General features: G+C 36.5%; 1 protein-coding gene across 2 annotated transcripts in view; it reads left to right on the plus strand.

Annotated features, from left to right (window-relative positions):
- Positions 1-21,520, plus strand: part of MDFIC (MyoD family inhibitor domain containing) — a 90,907-nt gene extending 69,387 nt beyond the window's left edge. For both annotated transcript variants that reach the window (XM_007982660.3, XM_007982662.3), the window contains exon 5: positions 18,197-21,520. In XM_007982660.3, the coding sequence (XP_007980851.1) occupies positions 18,197-18,444 (248 nt within the window). In that variant the 3' untranslated portion in view covers positions 18,445-21,520. The remainder of the gene's footprint in view (positions 1-18,196) is intronic.
- Positions 21,521-23,114: the final 1,594 nt, after the last annotated feature.

The following is a 23,114-nucleotide window of genomic DNA, read 5'->3' on the forward strand; positions in this document are numbered from 1 at the left end:
GAGACCAGTCTGGACCTCATCTCTACAGGAAAAAAAAAAAAAAAAGAAAATTATCCAGACATGGTGCTGCATGCCTGTGGTCCTAGCTACTTTACTTAGGAGGCTGACACAGGAGCATCCCTTGAATCCAGGAGCCTGAGGCTGTGGTGAGTTATGGTTGCGCCACTGCACTCCAGGCTGGGCAACAGAGTGGGAAAGCATGACCTTGCATCTAAATAGAAAAAAAGAAAAAGAAAAAGAAAGAAAGGAAGGAAGGAAGGAAAGAAGGATGGAAGAAAGAAAAGAAAAGAAAAGAAAAGGAAAGGAAAAGAGAAAAGAAAGGGCCCATGCCTGCAGAGCACTGTTTTTTACAGTGACTCCTTCTTTCTGTGTCTTACACATGAGGCACTTTCAATTTGTTTAAATGGAGCTCTTTCAAATGACCAGTAGAATATGGCATAGTAGTTTTACAAGTTTTGGAGACTTTCCACCTAAGAAAATATTTTATCATTTGGGATGAGGAAAATACACTAAAAGTTTCCATTTCATTTTAGAACCATTTCAAAAAATTATTTCTTAGTTACAATAATAGCACTAGACACTGCATAATACTACAATTCAGAGGAGGAAGTTTTGGGGAAAAATACAGGTTGTGCCGGATGTTTGAATTTTCTGACAAAAACTGTCTAATGACTCATGAGTGTCTTGTAGTTTATAAAGGGTATTCATAGAGAAAAATAGTATTAGAGTATTATTCATTGAATATAGCTTTCAACTTCAGTTATTTGAGATAACCACCTATAGTAAAACCTTATCTCAGATGCTCATGTTAAATAAAAATATTTTCTTTATATTTTGCATTTTGCTTTAGCCTGAATTTTACTTTAGCTAAAATATTTTACCTTTTAGAAACATGAGTTGCATTGTTGAGGGTGGAAGAGTGACTATATTTAAATCAGCTGGACTAAAGAAATATACTGATGGGTAATGCATGCCTTAATTCATGTCCAAATGCCGCATGATCTTTTGGAAATCTGGAGAATGGAGAACATTCTAAATTTCAAGCTTAGATGGATTATATTTATATTCTTTGTCATTAACTGAAACTACTTCTTACGATACTATATTCTGTATTTTTCATTATTGCCTTTGGTGCCTTTATAAATGACCTGTTTTCCCCGCAATGTTTTGTTACTATATTCTTTCCATTTCTTTTTGTGTGCTTCCATCTCTATATATACTTAAAATATCTGTTGTTTGCCTGGCTGAATTGACACCAAAATGTTTAAGAATACAGTATGCTAATATTGGGGGAAAATTAATTTTGAACATGAAGTTTTTAAAAAAGAAGATTTTGAAGGAATAAGAACAGAAGGGTACCACTCATGTCGAGGGGCGTGACTGTTTTATGCTCTAGTAGGAGGAGCATCTACCTTTGCAGATCAAGCCTGCCACCTCCAGAGTTTTGGTTATCTCATTTTGGTTGTTACTCCAAAGTACACCTTCCATATCTCTGTCTGACTGTCTCTGTTCCCCATGTCTCTTCTTCATCTCTCCTTCCTCTTTTCTCTCATTTCTCTATTTCATACTTTCTCTCCCTCCCCTCCCCTTACCTGTTTCACTTGCAAATTTTACATGATTTCATTCAATTATTAACTACCATTTATGGAAACCCTGTGGCAGTGATTAATGACATTTTCCATAATAATATTTTAATTTTTTTTAGTTTTATTCTTAGCTTATATGTTTGTGAGTTATAAGTACATAGCTTAAAAGAAATAGCTCCAAAAATCTCCATAAACACCCGGAATTTTTCAACAATGATTTTTTCTTTCCAGATTCAATTAGATTCTCATGGTATTTGAATTGATTATTATTCTTTCAAAATACATACTTATTTAGCTATTTGCTGTTTTTTTAATTACATTCCAAGATGACCCATCCTGATTCCCAAAACTAACTGAAGCAACTTAGAAATACTAAATTCTCTTAGAAATGCTTTTGCTATTTAAATTACTTACATATAGTGTTAAACTATTATAGTTTTGAGAATATTTTATAATTAATAGGTATAATTCTCGACTAATATATTGTAAAATAGTATAGAAGGAACCTCATAGTTTAAAGTTGACATATTTCTGAAAAACTCTTGTAAGGGGAATTTTTAAAAATATGGATGGTTTAAGTTGAATACACCAGGAAGGTATTAGGAAGATTCACTTATGAACCTCCAGCTCAGGGGCCTTAGCACTGGGGGAGGGTCCAATGCTAAGTCTGAGAAAAGATAACCAACTTAATTTCACTAATTTCTAAACTTTAAATTAAATTTAGTATTTCTCTCAATTATACACATAGGCAATAAACTTCAGTGGCATTAATAGTACCTGTGGCTTTGTTGATGACATTTTCATGTATTAAAGTTGTTGCAGAAATCATGAAGTATCATTTATACCAATTGCTACTTTTAAAATAGTACTTATCAGATCACCACTAGAACTTGTTATTAATGTGTTTAGAAAGAAGCACATGTTTATTCTACCTCAACTTTAATATTATCAACTATAGCCATAGGGCCACATAACATTTCATTCAATTATGAACCGCATATAGCATGGTGGTCCCATAAAATTAGAACACTGTATTTTTACCGTACCTTTTCTATGTTTACATATACAAATACTTACCATTGTGTTACAGGTACCTACAGTACTCAGTACAGTAACATGCTGAGCAACTTTGTAGCCTAGGAATGATAGGCCATACCATATAGCCTAAGTATGTCATTGACTATACCATCCAGATTTGTGTAAGTGCACTCTCTGATGTTCATACAATGACGAAATCACCTAATGATTCCTTCCTCAGAATGTGTCCCTGTATTTAAACATAGTTGGTTTCCTTCAAAATCCTATGTATTCTATTTTATGGATTTAAAAATACTTTATCTCCGTGGCACACCACAGAAAACTAAAAATACCTGCTCTTGCCCCTCAGAAGCCAAAGCATTCTTTATAGTAAAAGTAATTTATTTTGTAACATACACATTTTATAAATTTGCATTTCTGTATGTAATTTTCACAATGCAGAGAACACAGATTTTTTTTTTTGAACAGCTTCTTTTTGCTTACATTAAATTGAAATGATAATAAAGGACATATTCAATTTCTCACCTTAAAAAACTGTTAAATATTAAATCCCTAAGTAACTTGTTTTCATGTTTGCATTTTAATGTCATGCTTTTACCAATGCATAGCCAGCAATGCCAGGATGCAGAAGAACGGAGAAAATGAACTTTTTGGGTTTTATATGCCACAATTTAGATAGTCTTAATTTAAATTTCCATAAATAAGTACAAGAGAAAACAGAGGAAGTACTTCGAAGTCAACAACCTGGTGACACATATTTTTCAGGGTTTTCAGGCAAATCTTCCCATGGGATTTTAATTGATATGCAACATAGTGTGGCCTCAGGCCCCCATCCAAACACAGGACTCTGGTAATTTGTACCAGCTTTCCTTCCTCTCGTATACTTGACTGAAGGGAAAAATTGAAGATGGTAGACATCCTCTCAAGTGGATGTAGGAGGCAATTAGAAGAATAAAATTGAATAATTATTAAGTAGTTTGCTCAAGGATATTAATCATTCTGCTCACTTTGAAGGAGAAAAAATATTCATACAAATAAATAGTAGTTGTCTCTTAGAAGACTGAGAAATCCAGGAGTTTGGGGCAAATGTGAAGATAATTGAAAGAAAAGAGCAAAATGGATTAATATACTAGTTTTCCAAAGAAATATTAAACCTGCCCAAATTTCCACTCTAACTTCTCTTGGGAAATCAAACTGGAGGAACTGGACCTCTTGGGGAATAATATCACCATAACATAACATAATTTGAAGTTGACACTAGAAGTTGAAGTTTATTTTTTTCCTAATAATTATGCTCAGGGAAGGATGCAGAAATTGCATTTTTGGAATGACAGAAAAGTAGTTATTTTAGAAAGAACTTTTTAACATCTGTGGTAGATATCTCCTAGGAAATGTGTACTGTGGAGTGACAGGAGAACCTAAAACCAAAAGCCATCATTACCTTAGGCCATAAAACTGAATTGCATGGAGTCAACAGGTGTTTATTAAGGGTCTGCTGTATGCCCAGGCCAGTGTGCTGGAGTTTGTAGAGAAGTCCTGTTTTGTTTCTTAATCAAGTGCCTTTGGTTTTTTTGTTCCTGTTGCTTTTAAAAATTATACCCTTAGTTAGAAATAAGTATGAAGCTACTGGCTCTTGAACTCTAATTAATCATGAAAATATATATATATGTATGTGTATAAATATGTTTAAAACTGGCCTCCCAGCCCGGCACACTGACTTACGCCTGTAACCCCAGCACTTTGGGAGGCCAAGGTGGGCAGATCACCTGAGGTCGGGAGTTTGAGACCAACCTGGCCAACATGGCAAAACCCTGTCTCAACTAAAACTACAAAAATTAACCAGGTGTGGTGGCACATGCCTGTAATCCCAGATACTTGGGAGGCTGAGGCAGGAGAATCGCTTGAGCCCAGGAGGCGGAGGTTGCAGTGAGCCGAGATTGTGCCACTGCACTCCAGCCTGGATGACAGAGCAAGACTCTGTCTCAAAAAAAAAAAAAAAAAAAAAAAAAAAAAAACCAGAAAAAAACTGGCCTCCCATATGTTATTTTTTTTCCCGTTATCCAGCATTGGATTTCCTGGTGAAATATCAAACTTACTTATGACCCTGTCATTCTGCATACCATCCTTTCAGAACCAAAAATCTGGATTATCTGTCTTTTCAACTCCTGTCTATACTAGGGAGCTAAATACTCCTGAAAAAACCTTGGTAACCTTAAAAATCACTATCACTACACTTGTGTGGTCTTGGGTCTCAACAGAGCCTCAGAATCCCTCCACAGAACTTCAATATGTCCCAAATTCCTGCGACAAATCATTCTCGAGCACTTACTCTGTGGCAGATAAGTGCCACACTCTTCTAGGTACAGTCTGGGGACACAGCAGTGAACTACAAAGACAAACAGACCTGCCCTCTCCCATTTTCCACAGTGACCATCTCATTTTGGTGCTGTTTTCTTTAAAGAAGCACTTGGCAACTTTCCCTCCCTCTCCAGGGGGAGAAGAGGCCATCCAGCTTTTCCTCAGGGTCTCTCCACCCTGGGCCCTACCCACAAACTTACCTAATTCGGAGCCTGTGTATACCTTCCATTCAAAGGAAGACATACAGCTCTTCCTGTTGCAGTACACACCCAATCACTGCCCATCTTTTCATACACTCACTCCATTGAGTGGCCCTCTCTGCATTCAGTTTGAACTTTCTTCTGGAGAACAGTGAACATACGTAAGTCTTTCCTGTCTAAAAATGTACGTGTAGGGAGTGTGTATAGGTGGGAGTGTATCTCTTCATGGACTCTGCATCCTCAGTTTTCTCTTTCTGTTTACAAATAGATGTCTTGGAAAGATAGCTGCATGTGTGGTCCCTGTTCCCTCACTTTTCAGTACTCCTCACGTCACTGCTATTCATTTCTAGCCCGAACACATCACTATAATTTGTCTGGCCAAACACAGTATCTGACACAACCTCCTTGAAATATTGTTATCTCTCACTTCCATGGGATCTCCCTTTCCTAGAGTTTCTACTTCCATGTTGACTCCTCTATCTCCTCTGCCAGCTCCTCCCTTCCTTAGATGCTTTTGTTACCTTGAATCCCTCATCACTGAGTACATTCTCCCTGGGCAGCTGAATAAGCCCATTCACTATGACAGTTTCAGCCATGTTTCATCCCCTAGCCCCAGACTAACTACCCGCCAAACTCCATATCATGGTCTCTGGCTGCCTCTTGAACATTTCCATTTGAGTATCCCCAGATTTAGCAAGTCTCACACTCAATGTATTTTAAACCAAACTCTTTTTCCTCCTGGATTTCTTCCTTAGTAAATGGCTTCAGAAACCAGGGGAGTCACGCTTCACTCTTCTCATCACTGCTTCATCTGAGGTCTTACCAACGCATGCTAATCCCACTTTCTTGGTATTTCCTCAGATTCCTCCTGCCTGACCCCATTGGTACTGTATTATCGCTGCATGCCGTTCCTGCTTCCTCATTTCTGACACGGAAAGTTGAAGATGTTTACCTGGTGTCTTTAGATCCAAGAAAAATATGGAGCCACTGGCATCTCTAAAACTGTCTGCTTGCCTCTGTGTCTTTGCATAACTTCCCCACTGACTGGAACAATCTTTGCTTTTATTTCATCTAACATAGTCTTCTTCTTCAAGACATAGCCCAGGAATCACCCTTACTTTCTCCTTCTACCCTATGCTCTCTCCTCTCCCCTTTCAGAGCTCCATCTTACAAATCTGAATGGGATATTGGATATTCCATCCATTTGTGCCTCAGTCTTTCATCTGTAAAATGGGATTAATAATAGTATTTATCTCATACAATTGTTCTAAGAGTTTAGTGAGTAAATATTTATAAACTACTTATAGCAGTTCCTGAAATATAGTAGCACTATATAAAATATTGCTAAATAAAAATTTTAAAAATACAATAAAATATGGGAAACTATATATTGGTGATGAGAACAACCTTTGGAATCACATAGATCTAAATTTGAATCCCAGAACTCCCCTTAGTAGCTTTGCACCTCAAGCCACTATATAAGGATTTTGAACCTCAGATTTCTCACCTATAAAATGAGCCAAATGTTCACCTTATGAGATTGTCTGTGATGCAGAGGTAATGCCTGCGAGGCACTTACTATGTAACACTCCTTGCTCATTATTTACTCCAGTTGGGCATGGTGGCTCACGCCTATACTCCTAGTAGCTCATGCCTGTAATCCCAGCACTTAGGGAGGCAGAGGCAAAAGGATAGCCTGAACCCAAGGAGTTGAAGACCTGCCTGGGCAATGTAGTGAGAAGCTGTTCTCCACAAAGAGAAAAGAAAAAAAGGACAAAAGAACGAAATAAATGTACTCATTACTTACTCCACCAGCACGATGTGTTTGTCCAAATCACAACAGTTATCACACTGTATCGTAACTATATTTTTATTTACCTACACTTTACGTTCCTTAATCTTTGTCTCTGAAGTTTGGGCAGAATCTGACTTGTAGTCAAATGCTCAATGAAGACTTGTTGAATGAACATTTGACTATGAAGGCATTGTCTTCAGGCTCCTGTGCTGGTTAGGAATTAAGACTGTATTTATTCCATTTTTTTTTCCACTTCCTATAAACTCAGCACTCTTAGAGAGTCTTCTGTGGCTAATTCCATGTGCCTCTAATGTCTTTAATGGACCAGAGTACACAGTTTACACTTTGACCATTAGCCATCATTTATCTGACGCCTACTTTCCAGGCCCACATTCAGTATCTACGACAAGGCAGGCAAGGCCCTGTCTTTGTGGGGTTTCTGCACAGTATGGCTATTTGCTTCTGGGGCTTAGCCAACTTACAGTCCACTTGTATTCAGCATTAATTAACTTTCCGTTCTGTTTTGAATATTGCATTAAACCCAGTAATGGTCCTGTTCAAGGCCAAGAAAATACCCTGTGATAGATTTAACTATCTATTGGTTATAGAAAATAGATTATGTCTTCCTAGAACTTTAGAGCTTGACACAGACTTAGAGAGCATTTTCCCTTTCTTTGTATGTGTGTCGACACCAAGTGAAATGACCTGTTCAAGATACTCAGCCAAGTAGTGACAGAGCCAAGACCAAAAAGCTGGTTTTAAGTTTCCAGCATCACAGTCCCTATACATACACTAATACTTGGCTGTCTTTGCCACTTATGAAGATGGAAGGATGATCATTAATTGAAATAACTTTGTTTTTGTACCCCCACTCTGTTGTGTCCCTGTTGCGAATAGCCTTAGTTAAACCAAACAAACAGCAGTAACAACCACAGACACAACCCTTTCTTTTTGTAGTTCTGGAATTAGCTTGCCCAAATGGTAATAGGAGGTAATGAGCTGTGACAGGAATAACTCAGTTAGGGGGTGGCTCAGATGGAACGTAGGGAATTGGGAAGCACCTCAGGAAGAGGGTTTTAATTTTTATCTTATTTTCCCCAGTTTAAAGTAATAATACACCAGGCCACAAAATTTTTATTGCATGAGAAAACTAGGTTTATCTGTTTTCAGCAATTTTAGAGTATACTTGCAAACAACATGTTCATAGATTGTTTTTGGCTCTGGAATTGTTTGTACACTAAATGAAGGCGGAGGTATTTATACCTTATAATTTCAATGTCATGCTGTCCTGTTCATCTGAGGCTTGCAATGGTGCCTTAAAAAAATCAAATGGTATTAATAGATAACATGGGTGGAGAGGGAGGGATGTGCAAAGAGTAACAATGCCATCGTTGATTCACAAATTAATTCCATAAATAATAGGATTTACCTCCTGTGCACTGCTTTGAAATGTGCTTTGGTGTCTCATTTCGCTGTAACATTTCACTCTGCTTGCTTCGCTTCATCTTGCCTGGCCTGTCTGTTAGACTGCTGTGCCTCTTTGGTTGGGGCCTGTCTCTTCTGTCGGGGCTGGGGAGTGCATCCTGGGTCTTCTCAGGCGAGACTCCTCCTGCCTGTGTGAGGTCTGCACCTCCTGCTGGGGATGCTGCCCCTGCCTCCAGGGGTCCTACAGGAACAGTCACTGCTGGGGACCTCTCAGCCCTTTGGATTGCAAAAGTGCCCTTTGGACTCTTGCTGAGCCCTGGCTGGTCAAGTGCCTGGAGAATTGTTGTGTATGATTCCAGTCCTGTGAATATTGTCAGCATCAGTCAGCCTTCTTTTAGTGTGTTTGTTTCCTCCCATGCTGCCATAAAGACCTTATGTCCTAGGTGGCCTGGCCAACCCTGTGCATCTCTGTAATAGGCTAATATCAGTGACGGAAAACATTGGATATGACCAGGGTGTTATTTTACTCATCATCATCATCATCATCATCATCATCATCATCATCATCGTCATCACGTTTTACAGAATCACCCAGTGGGTACATTATGGTTTAAGTTTTGTTAACAAGACAAAACTGGTTTATTTTCTTTTGTAACTTGCACAATGTATATGCCAAGGACAAATGAAAAAGAGATGAAGCTGAAATGTGAACTGTGCAATAAACACAGTTGGGAAAATAAAATTGGAAAATATATTAAGCATTTGGGAGAGATATTTTGGATTATTTTGACCCCAATATGCATTTTCATTAAAACTAGAGGATGTACTTGCATGTATTTTTGTCTTAGCCATAAATGGTATTGTTACCAACTTGAGTGAACTGTTGCACATTGATCCTTTCTAGGAAAATGTGTTTAAGATCTAAAGTATATTTTATTATCCAGAAATTATATTCAACTTTGTTATTATTTGAACTTGTTATATTAGAAGTATTTCAGCTGGCCAACTGAAAATAGCTAGCACCGAATAGGTTCCAGTAAAGTATAGTTTTACTGTTTTTGCTTTCTAGCCTCTGGAAAAAATAAATAGATAATAATTGAAATATGGAAAAAATAGGTTATTATTTTTAAATCTTCTGCTGTAGCCAAACACAAGGTTACTAAGTCTCTCTGGGTAGTTTGATGCTTCACTCCTCTGCAAATTCTGTTTCTTAGAGTTGCCTTCTTGGTTCATTCTTTCAAGTGTTTGAGCTGTGGTCAGAGTCTTTTACAAACCTCCTTAGGTTAAAATAGAATGGCCCTATGTCAGTGTGGTAACCAGAGTAAATGGAACATAGGTAGGTGGAGAGGTGTGGTTTTCCTGGAATAAACATTTTGCTATCAACTTCACAGCTGTCACAGTAATAATATTTAGTAAGCAGTTGCATGTTAAATCCTTTATTAAGTACTTAATGTGCATTATCTCTTTTAATCTTCATCATAACCCTATGAGGACAGTAATGTTATTACCAGCTATTAAGCTTGTGATCTTAAAATGTAGAGATTCAGTAAGTGAATGTAAATATTATTTGCACCATTGATATTTTCTAGTCTTTGTTTCCCTCCTTTCTGCCCAAAAACTGACTTTCTAGGTAAAAGAATTTAAATAAGCACTTCCAATAACTAAACTTTTACCTCTCTTCAGATTTCTGTGTTAAGCTTCTAAGAATTAAAATATTTTCTGAGATCTATCTATCTATCTAGTGTATGTGTGTATATACATATTTCCTGGACTTTGTTTTGCTTTTGAGATAGGGTCTCATTCTGACACCACGCTGGAGTGCAGTGGCATGATTATGGCTCACTACAGCCTCGACCTCCTGGGGCTCAGGTGATCTTCCTACCTTAGCACCCCACGCCCCGCCATCCCTACCCGCTCCCCAAAATAGCTAGACTACAGATACTTGCCACCATACTCAGCTATTTTTTTTTTTTTTTTTTTGGTAGAAACAGTTTTGTCCTGTTGCCCAGGGTAGTCAAACTCCTGGGCTCAAGGGATCTGCCCGCCTTGGGATTCTGCCCACCTCGGGATTCCAGGCATGAACTACTTCCCCCCAGTCTAGCTTCCTAGACTTTGTAAAATGCATCTCTTTAGGAAGCACTACTTAACCAGTGCTAGAGTTAAGTCATGACCAACAATTACTGGATTTGATCTCTCTGAGAGTTTGGAATATTTAATGAATCAACCACAGATCAGGCAACAAGGGTAAACAAATTGAAGGAAAAAATTCTGTGCTATCCACTCGCTGTCATTTAAAATACAAAAGCACCTCCCATAGGATGGAGATGGATTCTAGGATTTGCACATGTGGTAGGAAACTTATTGAGGAGTCAGTTTGTGGGGTGTGGGAGAGCAGTGCTGTGTTTTTTCCTAGTTTCTTTTTGACTTTGTTGAGAGGAAAGATAATAGTAAAGATTATTGTTCAATTTCCCAAAGTATGGTTTTCTTTGTCCTTCAGTGGAAAATGTAGCTTTTCTCTAACTTTCTTTTTACCTCCTGACCCATCTCACTTTGTTCCCCACTAGGAAAATGTTGACTGGATTCTGGCTAAGATGTGTGGCCTCTCGGGAGAGTTTTGTGCCAGAGCGTTCTGTGTAGGAGGCTCACTTTAGGCCAATTTATTCAGGCAGCAGGTCAGGCTAGGGCTGTTGGCCAGAAGTGCTGTGCGTCCTCTGTCTTGGAGACACGGAGCTACTTGGAGCTGAGCTACCGTGTGGTATTAGTAAACATTTCCCACCCCCACACACACTTGAGGAGCAGAACTCCCCAGAGATGTCTGTGTCTGGTCCCTCGCAGCTGGGTTTTTACAGAGGCTAGATGCTCACTTAGCCATCTCGGCTGTGATTCAGGATAACCACAGCCCGCTTCTAGCTTGCTTTTTGATTTTCCTATTGGGAAATAACAGTCGCAGTAAAGCAGTATCTAGGAAGAGGAAAGCCTTCACCTAGTCAGACTTTTGCACAGAGTCCTGTTATACCACCACTGGGCAGATGATAGTCATAGCAGCTAAAGAATGGGGAACAACTGGGGGTGCTCTGTGGCATTGATCTTAAAGCTACAGAGTCAGGTTTGACCTCAAAACAATTTCCTAAATTACTAAATACACGTAACTCTTATTGCTCATGTTCTAATCCGCGGTCTTTGTTTGGCATATTATTGGCCTGATAAATGCTAATAAACCATTGTTTCTCAGCATGTAACTTACATGATGGGGATTTAAGAAAGTACTTTCAAGCATCTTATTTCATAGGAAACTTTATTAGAAATAAGATAAGACCCATTCAATCTGTATTCTCTTAAAAATGGGTTGTGGGTTATTCTCCGAATTCTCTGCTGTCTGTCCTTTCCTGTACTCCACTGTAGCTGTTTGGTATCTCTGTTCCAAGAAATTCAGAGCACCTGTCATACCACATCTTAAAAGGAGGAAATGAAAGAGATAAAAGAGGCTTGTTTAGAGGAGAGCTGAGTTTATTGTGTAGTTTTCTGGTGACTCAATCAGGGTTCCTTTCACTTTGATAAACTGCATTCTTCATATTCCCTGGTGTAATTTGGCCACATATTGATCAGGTATCAGTATCAATTGGGATAATTTCATTATCAACTTACTTGTTTTTACAAAAGCTAGTCTTCACTCTCATTTTAAGCAGCACAGAGTTCCTGGGATCAGTCACAGACATTGTCACCAGACTTCTAAGATGCTGTTGAAGTCAGTTCCAGTTGTTACTTTAATGCTGTTGAGGAGCTAGGAGCTCTCCAGATAATAGGCCAGCTGCCTGAGCATAACACTGATGACCTTTTATAGCCCTCAAAGATTTTGTTTGGGGTTGTGTCTTCAGTAATTCATCACAGCTTTTGTGGTTTTGTTTTGCTTTTTAAATCAAACATGGTGAAGATTTCCTTTTATGCTCTCCTTGTAGCTACTTGGCTTCTGAAGTGTTACTTTGTTTTCCTAAATTTACAGTAGCTGCCAGTCTTGTGCTGAGTTCTCCTCTAAGTACACTGAATTGTGCAATTCTTGCTTGGCCCAGTTTTGGACAGGCACCTTTCCCAGAACCCAGTGGACCTCTCAGAGGTTAAACAGTTTTGGCAAAAACTGTAAATACTGACTGAATAAAACCATAAAAACTGAAATCTCAAGAACGGGGAAAAAGATGATTCCTGACTGCAAGCCACATGGATGCAGAGGACCCATTTTTTTAAAAAAAGTTTGTTTCTCTAGTCAAGGCTTCTTAAGTTTGATCATTCTTATAATCTTCTTTTTGCCTCAAATAAAACCATCATTATCATGCCTTTTGTGATTCTTGATTCCTGTTGGCAGTGGCAGGGATAGAAACTATAACAACTGTTTTTTCTTAGTTTATTTTAACCTTTTCATTACCCTGAGTCGCAGTCAAACTATGACAGAAATAGAAGGTTACAAATAGAAGGGTTTTATAAAGAGACCCACCAAAAAAAAAAAAAAAAAAAAAAAAAGATTTTTGGCAAGGAATAACAATCAGATCATTTAAAGATTTGGTAGGATTTAAGGAACCTTTTTTGGCTAATTTTTGTTGTAATTTCCAGATATTTCTCTATTTAAAAAATAAGAATATGAATGTGTTTCTGGTAGATACTTCTGTAGATACATCTTGTTTAACATCTCTATGAGCTTGTAAATGCATTTTGGTTTGCGGCTTCTTTAGATGCCTGTTAATAGATTTGGTTTTTCAGAGTAACCCAAAGTACTTTTCTAGTAAATTATAAAGGACTTATGTTTTAAAACCATGTCTCCATTTTGTAAGTTTTAATATTTACATGAAGAGCTACTGCATATGGAGCTCTTGATCATGTAGCTACAGTCCTTAAATTTATGTTTTAAATTTATAGATTTGTTTCTTTTGATTGAGACATCATCTCTCTCCACACTGCCTTCTCTCTTATGTCTATTTTAACAATGCAACTGGCAGTTTATTAATTCTTCAACTTAGTGATGACTTTGTTCTTACATATTGAAGGGTAACATTTACTTTCAACTTTTTGTTAAAACTAAAATTCAGAATAATTTTTAAAAAAGAAAAGGAACATGAACCAAGGCTCAAAACAGATAGATGAACAAAACAAATCAGCAGAAAATTTTGGATTTGTAACTGATCTTCCTCCAAGGAGCATTATCCAAGTGTTAGAAGTGACCCACTCCTGTAACAGCAGCATAGCTTGCTGACTGAGAGCATGGTCTCAGGAGATTAACTGTCTGCGTCCTGATCCTGTTTCTGCTACTCACTCCCTCTATGACCTTGGGAAAATTTCCTAAATTTTCTGTGAATCAGTCTCTGCGTTGGTAAAATAGGCATAATACTGGTATGACTTCTTAGGAGTATTATTAGAATAAAATTAATCAATATTTATAAAGACTTTAAAAGGGAGTTTAGTACAAAGTAAATTTCCATTTTTTAAAAAAATGAAAGATTGATGAAAACATCTCTACTTTTAAGATAATATGTTTCTCAATTTTGAAAACAGCAAGTAAATACTTCTCCTGCATTAAAGCTAGAGCTCCCATTCTAGTAAAGTAACCACTTACACCAATCAGTTAGAGAAAACAGGTTTTGTTGAAGAAGAGAGGTTAGCAAAGGAGTGTTTGATCTATTTAGACCTAAGAACTTAAAAAAAAAATCTTTGTCTACTAAAAATAAAATGATATTTTAACAGGCAAATTAATTTGTAAATCTTGTTTACTAAAGTAGGAGTTATAAGAGATTCGTTTCTTGGCTTTTAAAATCTTCATGACATGTGTCATTATAGTCTAAAATCTGGAAGAAATATTAATTCTCAAGTGAATATATCCTATGGGAGGCAACTAGTGGTTTAGTTTGGAATGTCACTCCCATCTCTCTTCATCCTCAAGGCTATTGATCTCACACCAATCACATCCAATCTCTCTCTTCTGATTACTTATTGGTTTCTTCCCCCTTTCTGTCATCGGCATAGCTGAGTTCCTTGTTTTGAATCAGACACTAAAACTTTTTTGTTTCATTCTGCTATCAAATCTTACTAACACCTCTCCTCCTTTTTGCTGATCAATTATCAGATTTTTCTCTTTGCCACTTAACTTCCTCAGCCATGTAATCCCATATCCAGTGTTATCAAACAAGATTTAATTTGGCTTTCCCTTCCTCACCTTAAACTCTCTGAGTTCAAAAGTTAACTTATTTCCCTTTTGTTAGTTTATTGTAATTAAGTCACATTCTGATAGAAGACAGTCATATTTAACAAAGGACCAGTATCTTGAATATCTGAAAAACCTTTACAAATTAGTAAGAAAAAGGAGGCAACCCAATATAAAAGTTAGGGAAAAACATGAACATGCTGAACACCCACTTCAAAGAAGAGAAAACATGAATGGCCGATGAACATGAAAAAATGTCCAAACCTATTAGGAAACAAGGAAAGGCAAAATAAAACCACCATGAGATACCATTTCACACACAACTTGCACATGTTAAATTGTGATAGTTTCAAAGATTGGTGAGAATGTGGAGAATGAGCACTCTCATACTTAGTTTGTGGGACTAAATTTTGGAGCAACAATCTTGGGAACAAATTTGGCATTATCTAATAAGATTAAAGATGAGCAAGCCTGTGACCCAACCATCCTACTGCTGGCTACGTAACATGTATGTTAGGAGACCTGGATAAGATTGTTTCAAACAGCAATGTTAAGAACAGCCATGTTAGGAACAGCAACAACACTGGTGATGACCAAAATATCCATAAATAGTAGAATGAGGCTGGGCACAATGGCTCACGCCTGTAATCCCAACACTTTGGGAGGCCAAGGCGGGTGGATCACCTGAGGTCAAGAGTCTGAGACAAGCCTGTCCAACATGGTAAAACCCTGTCTGTACTAAAAATACAAAAAATTAACCAGGCATAGTGGCGGGCACCTGTAGTCCCAGCTACTGGGGAGACTGAGGCAGGAAAATCGCTTGAATCTGGGAGGCAGAGGTTGCAATGAGCCAAGATTGTGCCACTGTACTCCAGCCTGGGTGACAGAGTGAGACTCTGTCTCAAAAAAGAAAAATAAAAAATAATAGAATGGATAAATCAATCATTGGCTATTAATTCAGTGGAATACTATGCACCTGGAAAATGAGTGAACTACAGCTACACGAATCAACATAGATAAATCTCAAATGCAGGATGTTGAGCAGAAGATGCTACTCACAGCAATTTGTAAAGTATACTTTCCATTCTGGTATATTTTTTAGGAGTGTGTACACATGTACTGCTGTGAAAAATACAATAAAGAGCAAGGGAAAGATCATTTAATATTTAATATTTAAGACAGTGGTTACTTCTATGGAGAGGAAAATGGATTCAAGAAGGGACTAAAGGAGGCTTCAAAAATATTGTAACCATCTATTTCTAAGACTGGACGAGACATTCTTTCCCCTTTAAAATGGATAGACCCATTATATGTAGTTCTATGTCTGATAAATTTTATGACTAGTATATAAATAATTTACATAATCAATAACTACTCTTAGACTTTTAAAAACATTCTGTTAAAGGTTCTTCAATGTCAAGTGGGTTTTTGTTGAGTCCCTCTCTCAATCTTGATATTTAAGCATTGCATGGTGGAATAGAAAGTTAAGGTCTCAGTGAGGTATTATTGGAATTAGATAATATGGATATTCACTTGAAGGTACATTGAATAAAACTGGCTTGATGCCAGTTAAACAATATCTTCTAAGTCATAATGAAGCTGGCTGTTTATAACATTTCAAGTATTTTACAAATCATGATGATAATGTAATTCTGGAAAAACTCAACTGAATTGAGTCATATAAGACAGATGCTGAGATGAAAGTATGGAAATAGTGTTGATAAAGGGAAACCACGGACACTGTCTAGAAATCCAGAACGTTGTAAGGTCATGGACCTTTATTCATGTAGGTTGATTTTAGAGTTCCCCTGAAATGATTTGTTACTACCAGAAATCAATATTAGGGGAAGATGGAGAAACCTGAAAACTCTCACAACTCTGTTTTTGTTTTTCCAATTGCTGCATGGGCCATCATATGTAAAAGTGGGCTTGGCACTAAAAAAAAAAGGAAAGAACAGTGTGTCCTTTTAGCCTTTAATTCTGCAAACACAACTCTGGAAATTCCCTTTTGAGTTCTCGCTGCCCCTTCCTCCTTTTCACCATCTGGCAGGTGGAGTGTATGACTTTGTGTTTCCACATTTTCTCCTTTCATCCTCTGAATTCTCTACAAAGTTAGAATCTGCAGAGAAACAGAGGGGTGTTCAAGGAGTTAGGGAGTTTATGATGGGATGCTTAGGTATAGGCCTGTAGAGTTAAGAGATTGCCGTAGGTACGCTGGTGTTTGTTTTTCCTTACCTGAAGCATTTGTTGCCGAGGAATCTGTAGTAGAGGAATTCTGTCAATTCACATCTACATGCAGTTATATGGCATTCTATAGAGAAGTGCATGATTTTGTATTATAGCATGGCTGCCATGCAACAAGCTGGTTTTCTTTCCTTCATCTTTGGTTTTCACAGTTTGCTGACACTCCATCAAAGGCACTTAATTTTAATGCCAAATACAGAAACACAAAGGACATGTGACAATGGGAAGAGGGTGGTGTGATTGTGCCTTATCGCTATTGTAGGAAGTGGAATCTTCTTATTAAAACTTATATTATACAAAATACAAAAACAAAAAACAAGGAACCCACACAAAATAACCCAGAATTAATTCTGGTAAAAATTCACAACTATTTCTGATATGAGGCAATTGTCTTATAACATTGGTTTTAAATGATGTTATTACATGTGTTAAAGTTATCTAGAAATAGAAATTTTCTTCCATTACTCCTTTCACTTGCCCCATAATTATAAAGAAATGGACATTAGAACATTAGAATGTAAATCTATTAAATTATAATCTGTTTGATTTCTCAACTTTATCAGTTTATGAAGTTTAGTGAACATTGTTGTTTAGAGAGGCATTATTAGAAATGTGTCAGGAGGTAACAGAGATGTTAAAGTTCTTTGCCACCAAAGGAAGTGGGAAAGCAATGTTACTGTGTCATTATTCACATTTGCTAAGGTATAAATTCCTTTGTTAGAAGTAGGCAGAAGAACCCTTCTAGAAACAATAGTTGGACCCAACCAGAGAGTCTCACTGTTTTTATTTAATATTTGTGAAATAAAAGGCCTAAAACCATGAAATTGAATCATTTGTATTGGAAAGTGAAGTCTTAATGGATTCTGGTTTAACTATTGAATTAATTTTTCAATAATACATCCAATATTTCATATGTAAATTTGTTCTTTTTCAATTTTAGAGCAGGTGGGGTGGAGCAATTGAAGGAAATTTCTATTTCTGAAGGACTTTAATAACTAAAATGCCATTGTTTTAGCCCAGTGTTATAAAGAGCAATAGCATATAGAAAGATGGATAAGAAGCATAGAGAAGTGGTATCTAGGACCAAGAGCCATTGCACAGTTTGTGAGAGTAATTAACACATGTGAACACATGTGCGTACACACAATACTTTTTTTTTTTTTTTTTGAACTAAGTATCTACTTCTAAAGATCACTTATCTAGAGTTTAACTTAAGCTCCTTTTTGAGCTTCCAGCTCACAAAGCAAACTTCATTTGGGTTGTGGATGACTTAACTATTTTGCTCGATTCTTACTGAATCTATTGATAACCATGTTGTGTTCCTCCTTTTTCTCACTACATGGTCTCCTTACCACTGAAAATGAAGATTGTTGCGTCCACTGTATCCTGGCTTGCTTGTTCTGCGAATTCCTGACCCTCTGCAATATTGTCCTGGGACAAGCGTCTTGTGGCATCTGCACCTCAGAAGCCTGCTGCTGTTGCTGTGGAGACGAGATGGGGGATGACTGTAACTGCCCTTGTGATATGGACTGTGGCATCATGGATGCCTGTTGTGAATCATCAGACTGCTTGGAAATCTGTATGGAATGCTGTGGAATTTGTTTTCCTTCATAAATATTTATCTTTTGTTTGTGTTAAAACTGGAGAGTGTTTAAAAATTTACTTTTGGGGGGAAGAAAAGCACATTGTAAGATTCTCATGAAACAACATGGAATTTGCACTGTTAACTCATTATTGTAATAATCTCTGAAAGCCTTTTTACTTTAACTGAATCTACATGGTTTAATATGTGAAATTTTAACTACTTTAACTAGTTTTGTAAACTTCTTAATATGTTACAATAACTTAGGGACATTTTGACACCCCCCTCCCCAAATGTTAAATGTCTTCTCCTTTTTACTGGTATTTCTGTTTCTTCTAATCTTTCTCAGGAGCCCTTTGCTCCAAATATATTATTTTTCAGTGAGTATTTAAACCTGGCAGTTTATTTGATATGTATCTATTCGTGATTAAAAGAAAGCAGTCTTGGCCAGGCACAGTGGCTCACGCCTGTAATCCTGGCACTTTGGGAGGCCGAGGTGGGCAGATTGCCTGAGCTCAGAGTTTGAGACTAGTGAGGAAAACATGGTGAAACCCCGTCTCTACTAAAATACAAAAAATTAGCCGGGTGTGGTGGCAGGTGCCTGTAATCCCAGCTACTTGGGAGGCTGAGGCAGGAGAATTGCTTGAACCAAGAGTTGAAGGTTGCAGTGAGCTGAGATTGTGCCACTGTACTCCAGCCTGGGTGACAGAGCGAGACTTCATCTCTAAATAAATAAATAAATTTGTAAATAAATAAACCAGTCTTTATTTTAAAAGAAACTTTAGGAAACAAATCCACATAATAGTTGGGAACCAGTGCTGATCTCTCTCCCTTACCTTCTCCGCTTGTTTAACAGATGCTGAATGCCTACTGTGTAGACTCTCTTCCTCAGACTGTGGAGATAGATACAGTTCCACTCCTGTCCACAGGAACATGAGATTTAGCAGACTAAGGAGGTCTGTAAAGAATGAACCATACCACAAGGCATACTGAAGTGAGGATTATAAGAGACATGAACTCAAAAGGCTGTCAGAATACGCATAAAATTGCTACCAGAATATTCAGGAAGGCTTCAGGGAGGATGTGGCATTTGAAGACGCTCTTAGAATGAGTGATTCATCTGGTATTTAAATGAATTATTTAGATTTTTGACAAAGTTTTAGGTGGACACCCTAAATCGTGTGTGCCCTTAACCAGTTAAAAGAACGGTGCCTTCAGCATCCTTTGTTATTAGTTGCAGTAATACAACTTTTTAAAAAAGCTATGAAGTTTAAATTAACTAAAAATATGCATTGTCTTACACATAATTTAAATGTTGTCATACTTTTTTGATGAAAACATAATGCCTTAGTAAAATAGCTCATTTAATAAAGAAGATTGAGTACTCTGACACATTTCATTTAAATTCGGAAATTTTTAATATTAAAATCCCAGTGTTCTGAGTTATTCAAAGGCTCTCTTTTATTTGAGAGCTTTAGGTCTTTTTGGGATGAGAGCATTTTAGTTGTTTACTTTGGTTTGTTTCTTAAGCATTGCTATTTTTTGTAAACACAGATAAATGGAAACCATTCTTTTCAAAGCAGAAGAAATCTAGACATCCACTACTGTGACCAAATTCCTGTATTACAACTTTATGTTAAATTAAACTAATATGGCAGGTTACAATGATCCTTAAGTATAAAGAAATCAGTCAATTACAAGACTAATTATATAGTTATTGAGACGTAGAGACTGTGTGGCTTAGATGAAAGGGAGAGTAAATTTTCATACCATGCACTCTCCTACTCAGTTTGATCTCTCTAAAATTGTAGTTTGGTTTGATTTAATATACTTCTTTGTAGAAATTTTGAAAGTATGCTTTGGGATTAATAATTATTTTTAATTTTTCTGGCTGAATATCATATTGATAATAACAACAGAAGCATAATTTTAGGAAGCCTTTCACAAACCTAGCCTTTTAAGAGAGGTTTTTAACCTGAAGCATGAGAATATCACCTGTGGTTTTTCCTTTGAGATGAAACCTAGTTTCTAGTTATATCATTACTTAAAGGGCTTAAAAAAGAAAAAACTTAGCAAACTTTTGAATCTTTCTTTTATTGCTACTTATACGTACATACACACATACAAAACCTTTAAATTTGGGGATCTGAATATAATTCTGGTAAATAACTGTCTTCATTTTTCTCCTCTAAAGAACTTAATTCATTTGTTACATAAAATATAAGGAAATCTTTGTACTATTTTATTGTAGCCACAATCTAAATATTTACATATGCCCAAAATTAACTTATGCTCATATGTTAGGATGTGAGAATATCATCTGTTTATGGACACATGAAACCTCCTAATGACCTGGAATTGTTAGAATATTTGGCTTTTTATATGCAGTTTTTCAACCAAGTGATTAGTCTAATATTTAAACATATACTGCCACAATTTGTGATGAAAATATTAGCACATTTGAAATAATGTTTCTCCATAACAGAGAATGTTAATGGATACCAGAATTTTATTTTTGTATTTATGTTCATAGTGCGTTTCCTCTTGTCTAGTCCAGACAGTCATTCCATAAAGTATCTTGTATAATTAAAAGGAAGGCAGAAAATGGAAAAGTAGGCAAATGTGAAAATAGTTTCAATATATCTTATGATTTCTTAATGTAAAATGTTTTGTTGAACTGTATGGCTATCATGACTAAGTGCTAGAATTTATAGTTATAGGCAGTGTCCTTTTAAATGTGGAAAGGCTTTTAAAATGTTTTAAAACTGGACTTGTATTATCCTGAATACACTATTTCGAAAATTTTTTAAAATGAGTTCTTTATTTTGCTTTACCATATGTTTATATCTAATTGACATATTGACTAATATTTGAAAGAATTCAACCATAAGTTAAAACCTGTAGGTTGTCTTTATCCTGTTTTATCCCTGTCTGAAGATTTCCGAGTCTTCTTATGTAAATCACATGACTCATGTCCATAAATGAACTATGAAAAATATCGATCAGTTTATGGTGTAAATGATGATTGACATGTGATTTCAAAACATAGTATTCTTTTAAAAATTTATAATATGTCAAAATACAAGTTTTTTACATTGTTTTAGTAAATTAATTTCATTTATTTACTTTGGAACTATATTTCCACTTAGAAAAACTAAGGTAATTTTACAGTATGTGCCGAGATTAAAAAACAATGCAAAAATGCTCGAACATCTATGAAATTGAGTCTTAGATTTAATGAATTTCACTCAAAAATAAATCAGAAGAATTTCCATGTAGGGCATATAGTGGCACAATTTTTGTAAATGCTTTGCAGTTAGCATCTAACTAAAACAGTACAGTATGACTTTATTTAGGAGAAGACTTTTTATTTAGAAAGTTATTTTTTCATTTTTACAGTGTATCAACTGTATCCATTTTCCTCACCTGGGTAGTCAATGTTATCTGAGCAGTTCAAGGAGTAACCAAGGCAACCTTATGTAATAACTTTCCATTCTTTATCCATACAAACTCTATCAGTGCCCTAGATTCTAATGTTATAAGAGTCAAACATCACTGCCTAACATAAATAAGACTTGAGCCCAGAGACTCTATATCTTGCCTTCTTGAATGATACGTAAATGTTTAGATTTACCTAACTGCCTAATTAACCAAGTTATTTATTCATAAGACTATTTTTCAAATTATTCAAGACCTTTATGCCCCTTCCAATTACTTGTGATTTGTAGGTCTGTAGGATTGTTATATCTAATCTGACTGGTGACAGAAAATTTCATCAAATACCATAATATCCAGTTTGTTTTCTTTTACACTAATACAGCAGAACATATCATTTTTGTTTTAAACAATGGGTAATATATTAATAAGGTTTGTTCCACACTTACTATTTATAGTTTTTATAATCAAGCATTGGGTATTAAAACAAAATCCTTTCAACCCTTCATCTCCAATATGCCCACACAATAAACTGCGATGAGTGTTTTCTTTGTGCTTGGATTGGTACTAGGCACCTCAAGAAAGTCACATAACCCTTAAGAAGTTTCAATCCAGGGAAGAAGTTTGGCACCTCCCGTGAGAAAACAGTTTCAGCAGTGAACCTGCCAGTGTTTACTTCCTTATTTAAGATTGCTTTTAGAGTTTGCTTAAAATGGAAGGAGTTGTGGAGAGGGGATACTATTGTAATGCAGCCCTAACATGGAGGGTAGGTGTTACAAAAGCTATCATTGATGACTAAATCTTCTACATACTTTGCAAAATTCTCAGTGGACCACGACTGCTCCTTTTAAAGCACTATAACTCAAAATATCATATTTATGACCAAATTTTAATGAAGACAATAGACAATCTGGAAATGAAATAAAACGACAGCTGAGCTCCACCTGGAAAGCAGTGTCTCTATGCAAACAGAATCTGCACCACCCATTCTTCACCAAACTGTCATAATAGCATGACACTTTCCACTAGAGCCTCAACTATAACTCTTAAGCAGCCAGATGTCAAGTTAAGTAGCTTCCTGCCTTCTGACTGAACTGTGGCTAGTAGTTCTACTTCCATTGTTTGTTTGTCTATTTATGCACTCAATTCCTTACCACATCCCATTTAGTGCTCACTGAAAAGGAAGCATTAATTTAGCTGTGAGGTGACCGTGAGGAAATCATTTCAGATAACCATCCTTTGACACATTACCAACATGGGGTATAGA

This window comes from Chlorocebus sabaeus, chromosome 21 (genome assembly GCF_047675955.1).
Source record: "Chlorocebus sabaeus isolate Y175 chromosome 21, mChlSab1.0.hap1, whole genome shotgun sequence".
Taxonomy (NCBI): Eukaryota; Metazoa; Chordata; class Mammalia; order Primates; family Cercopithecidae; genus Chlorocebus; species Chlorocebus sabaeus.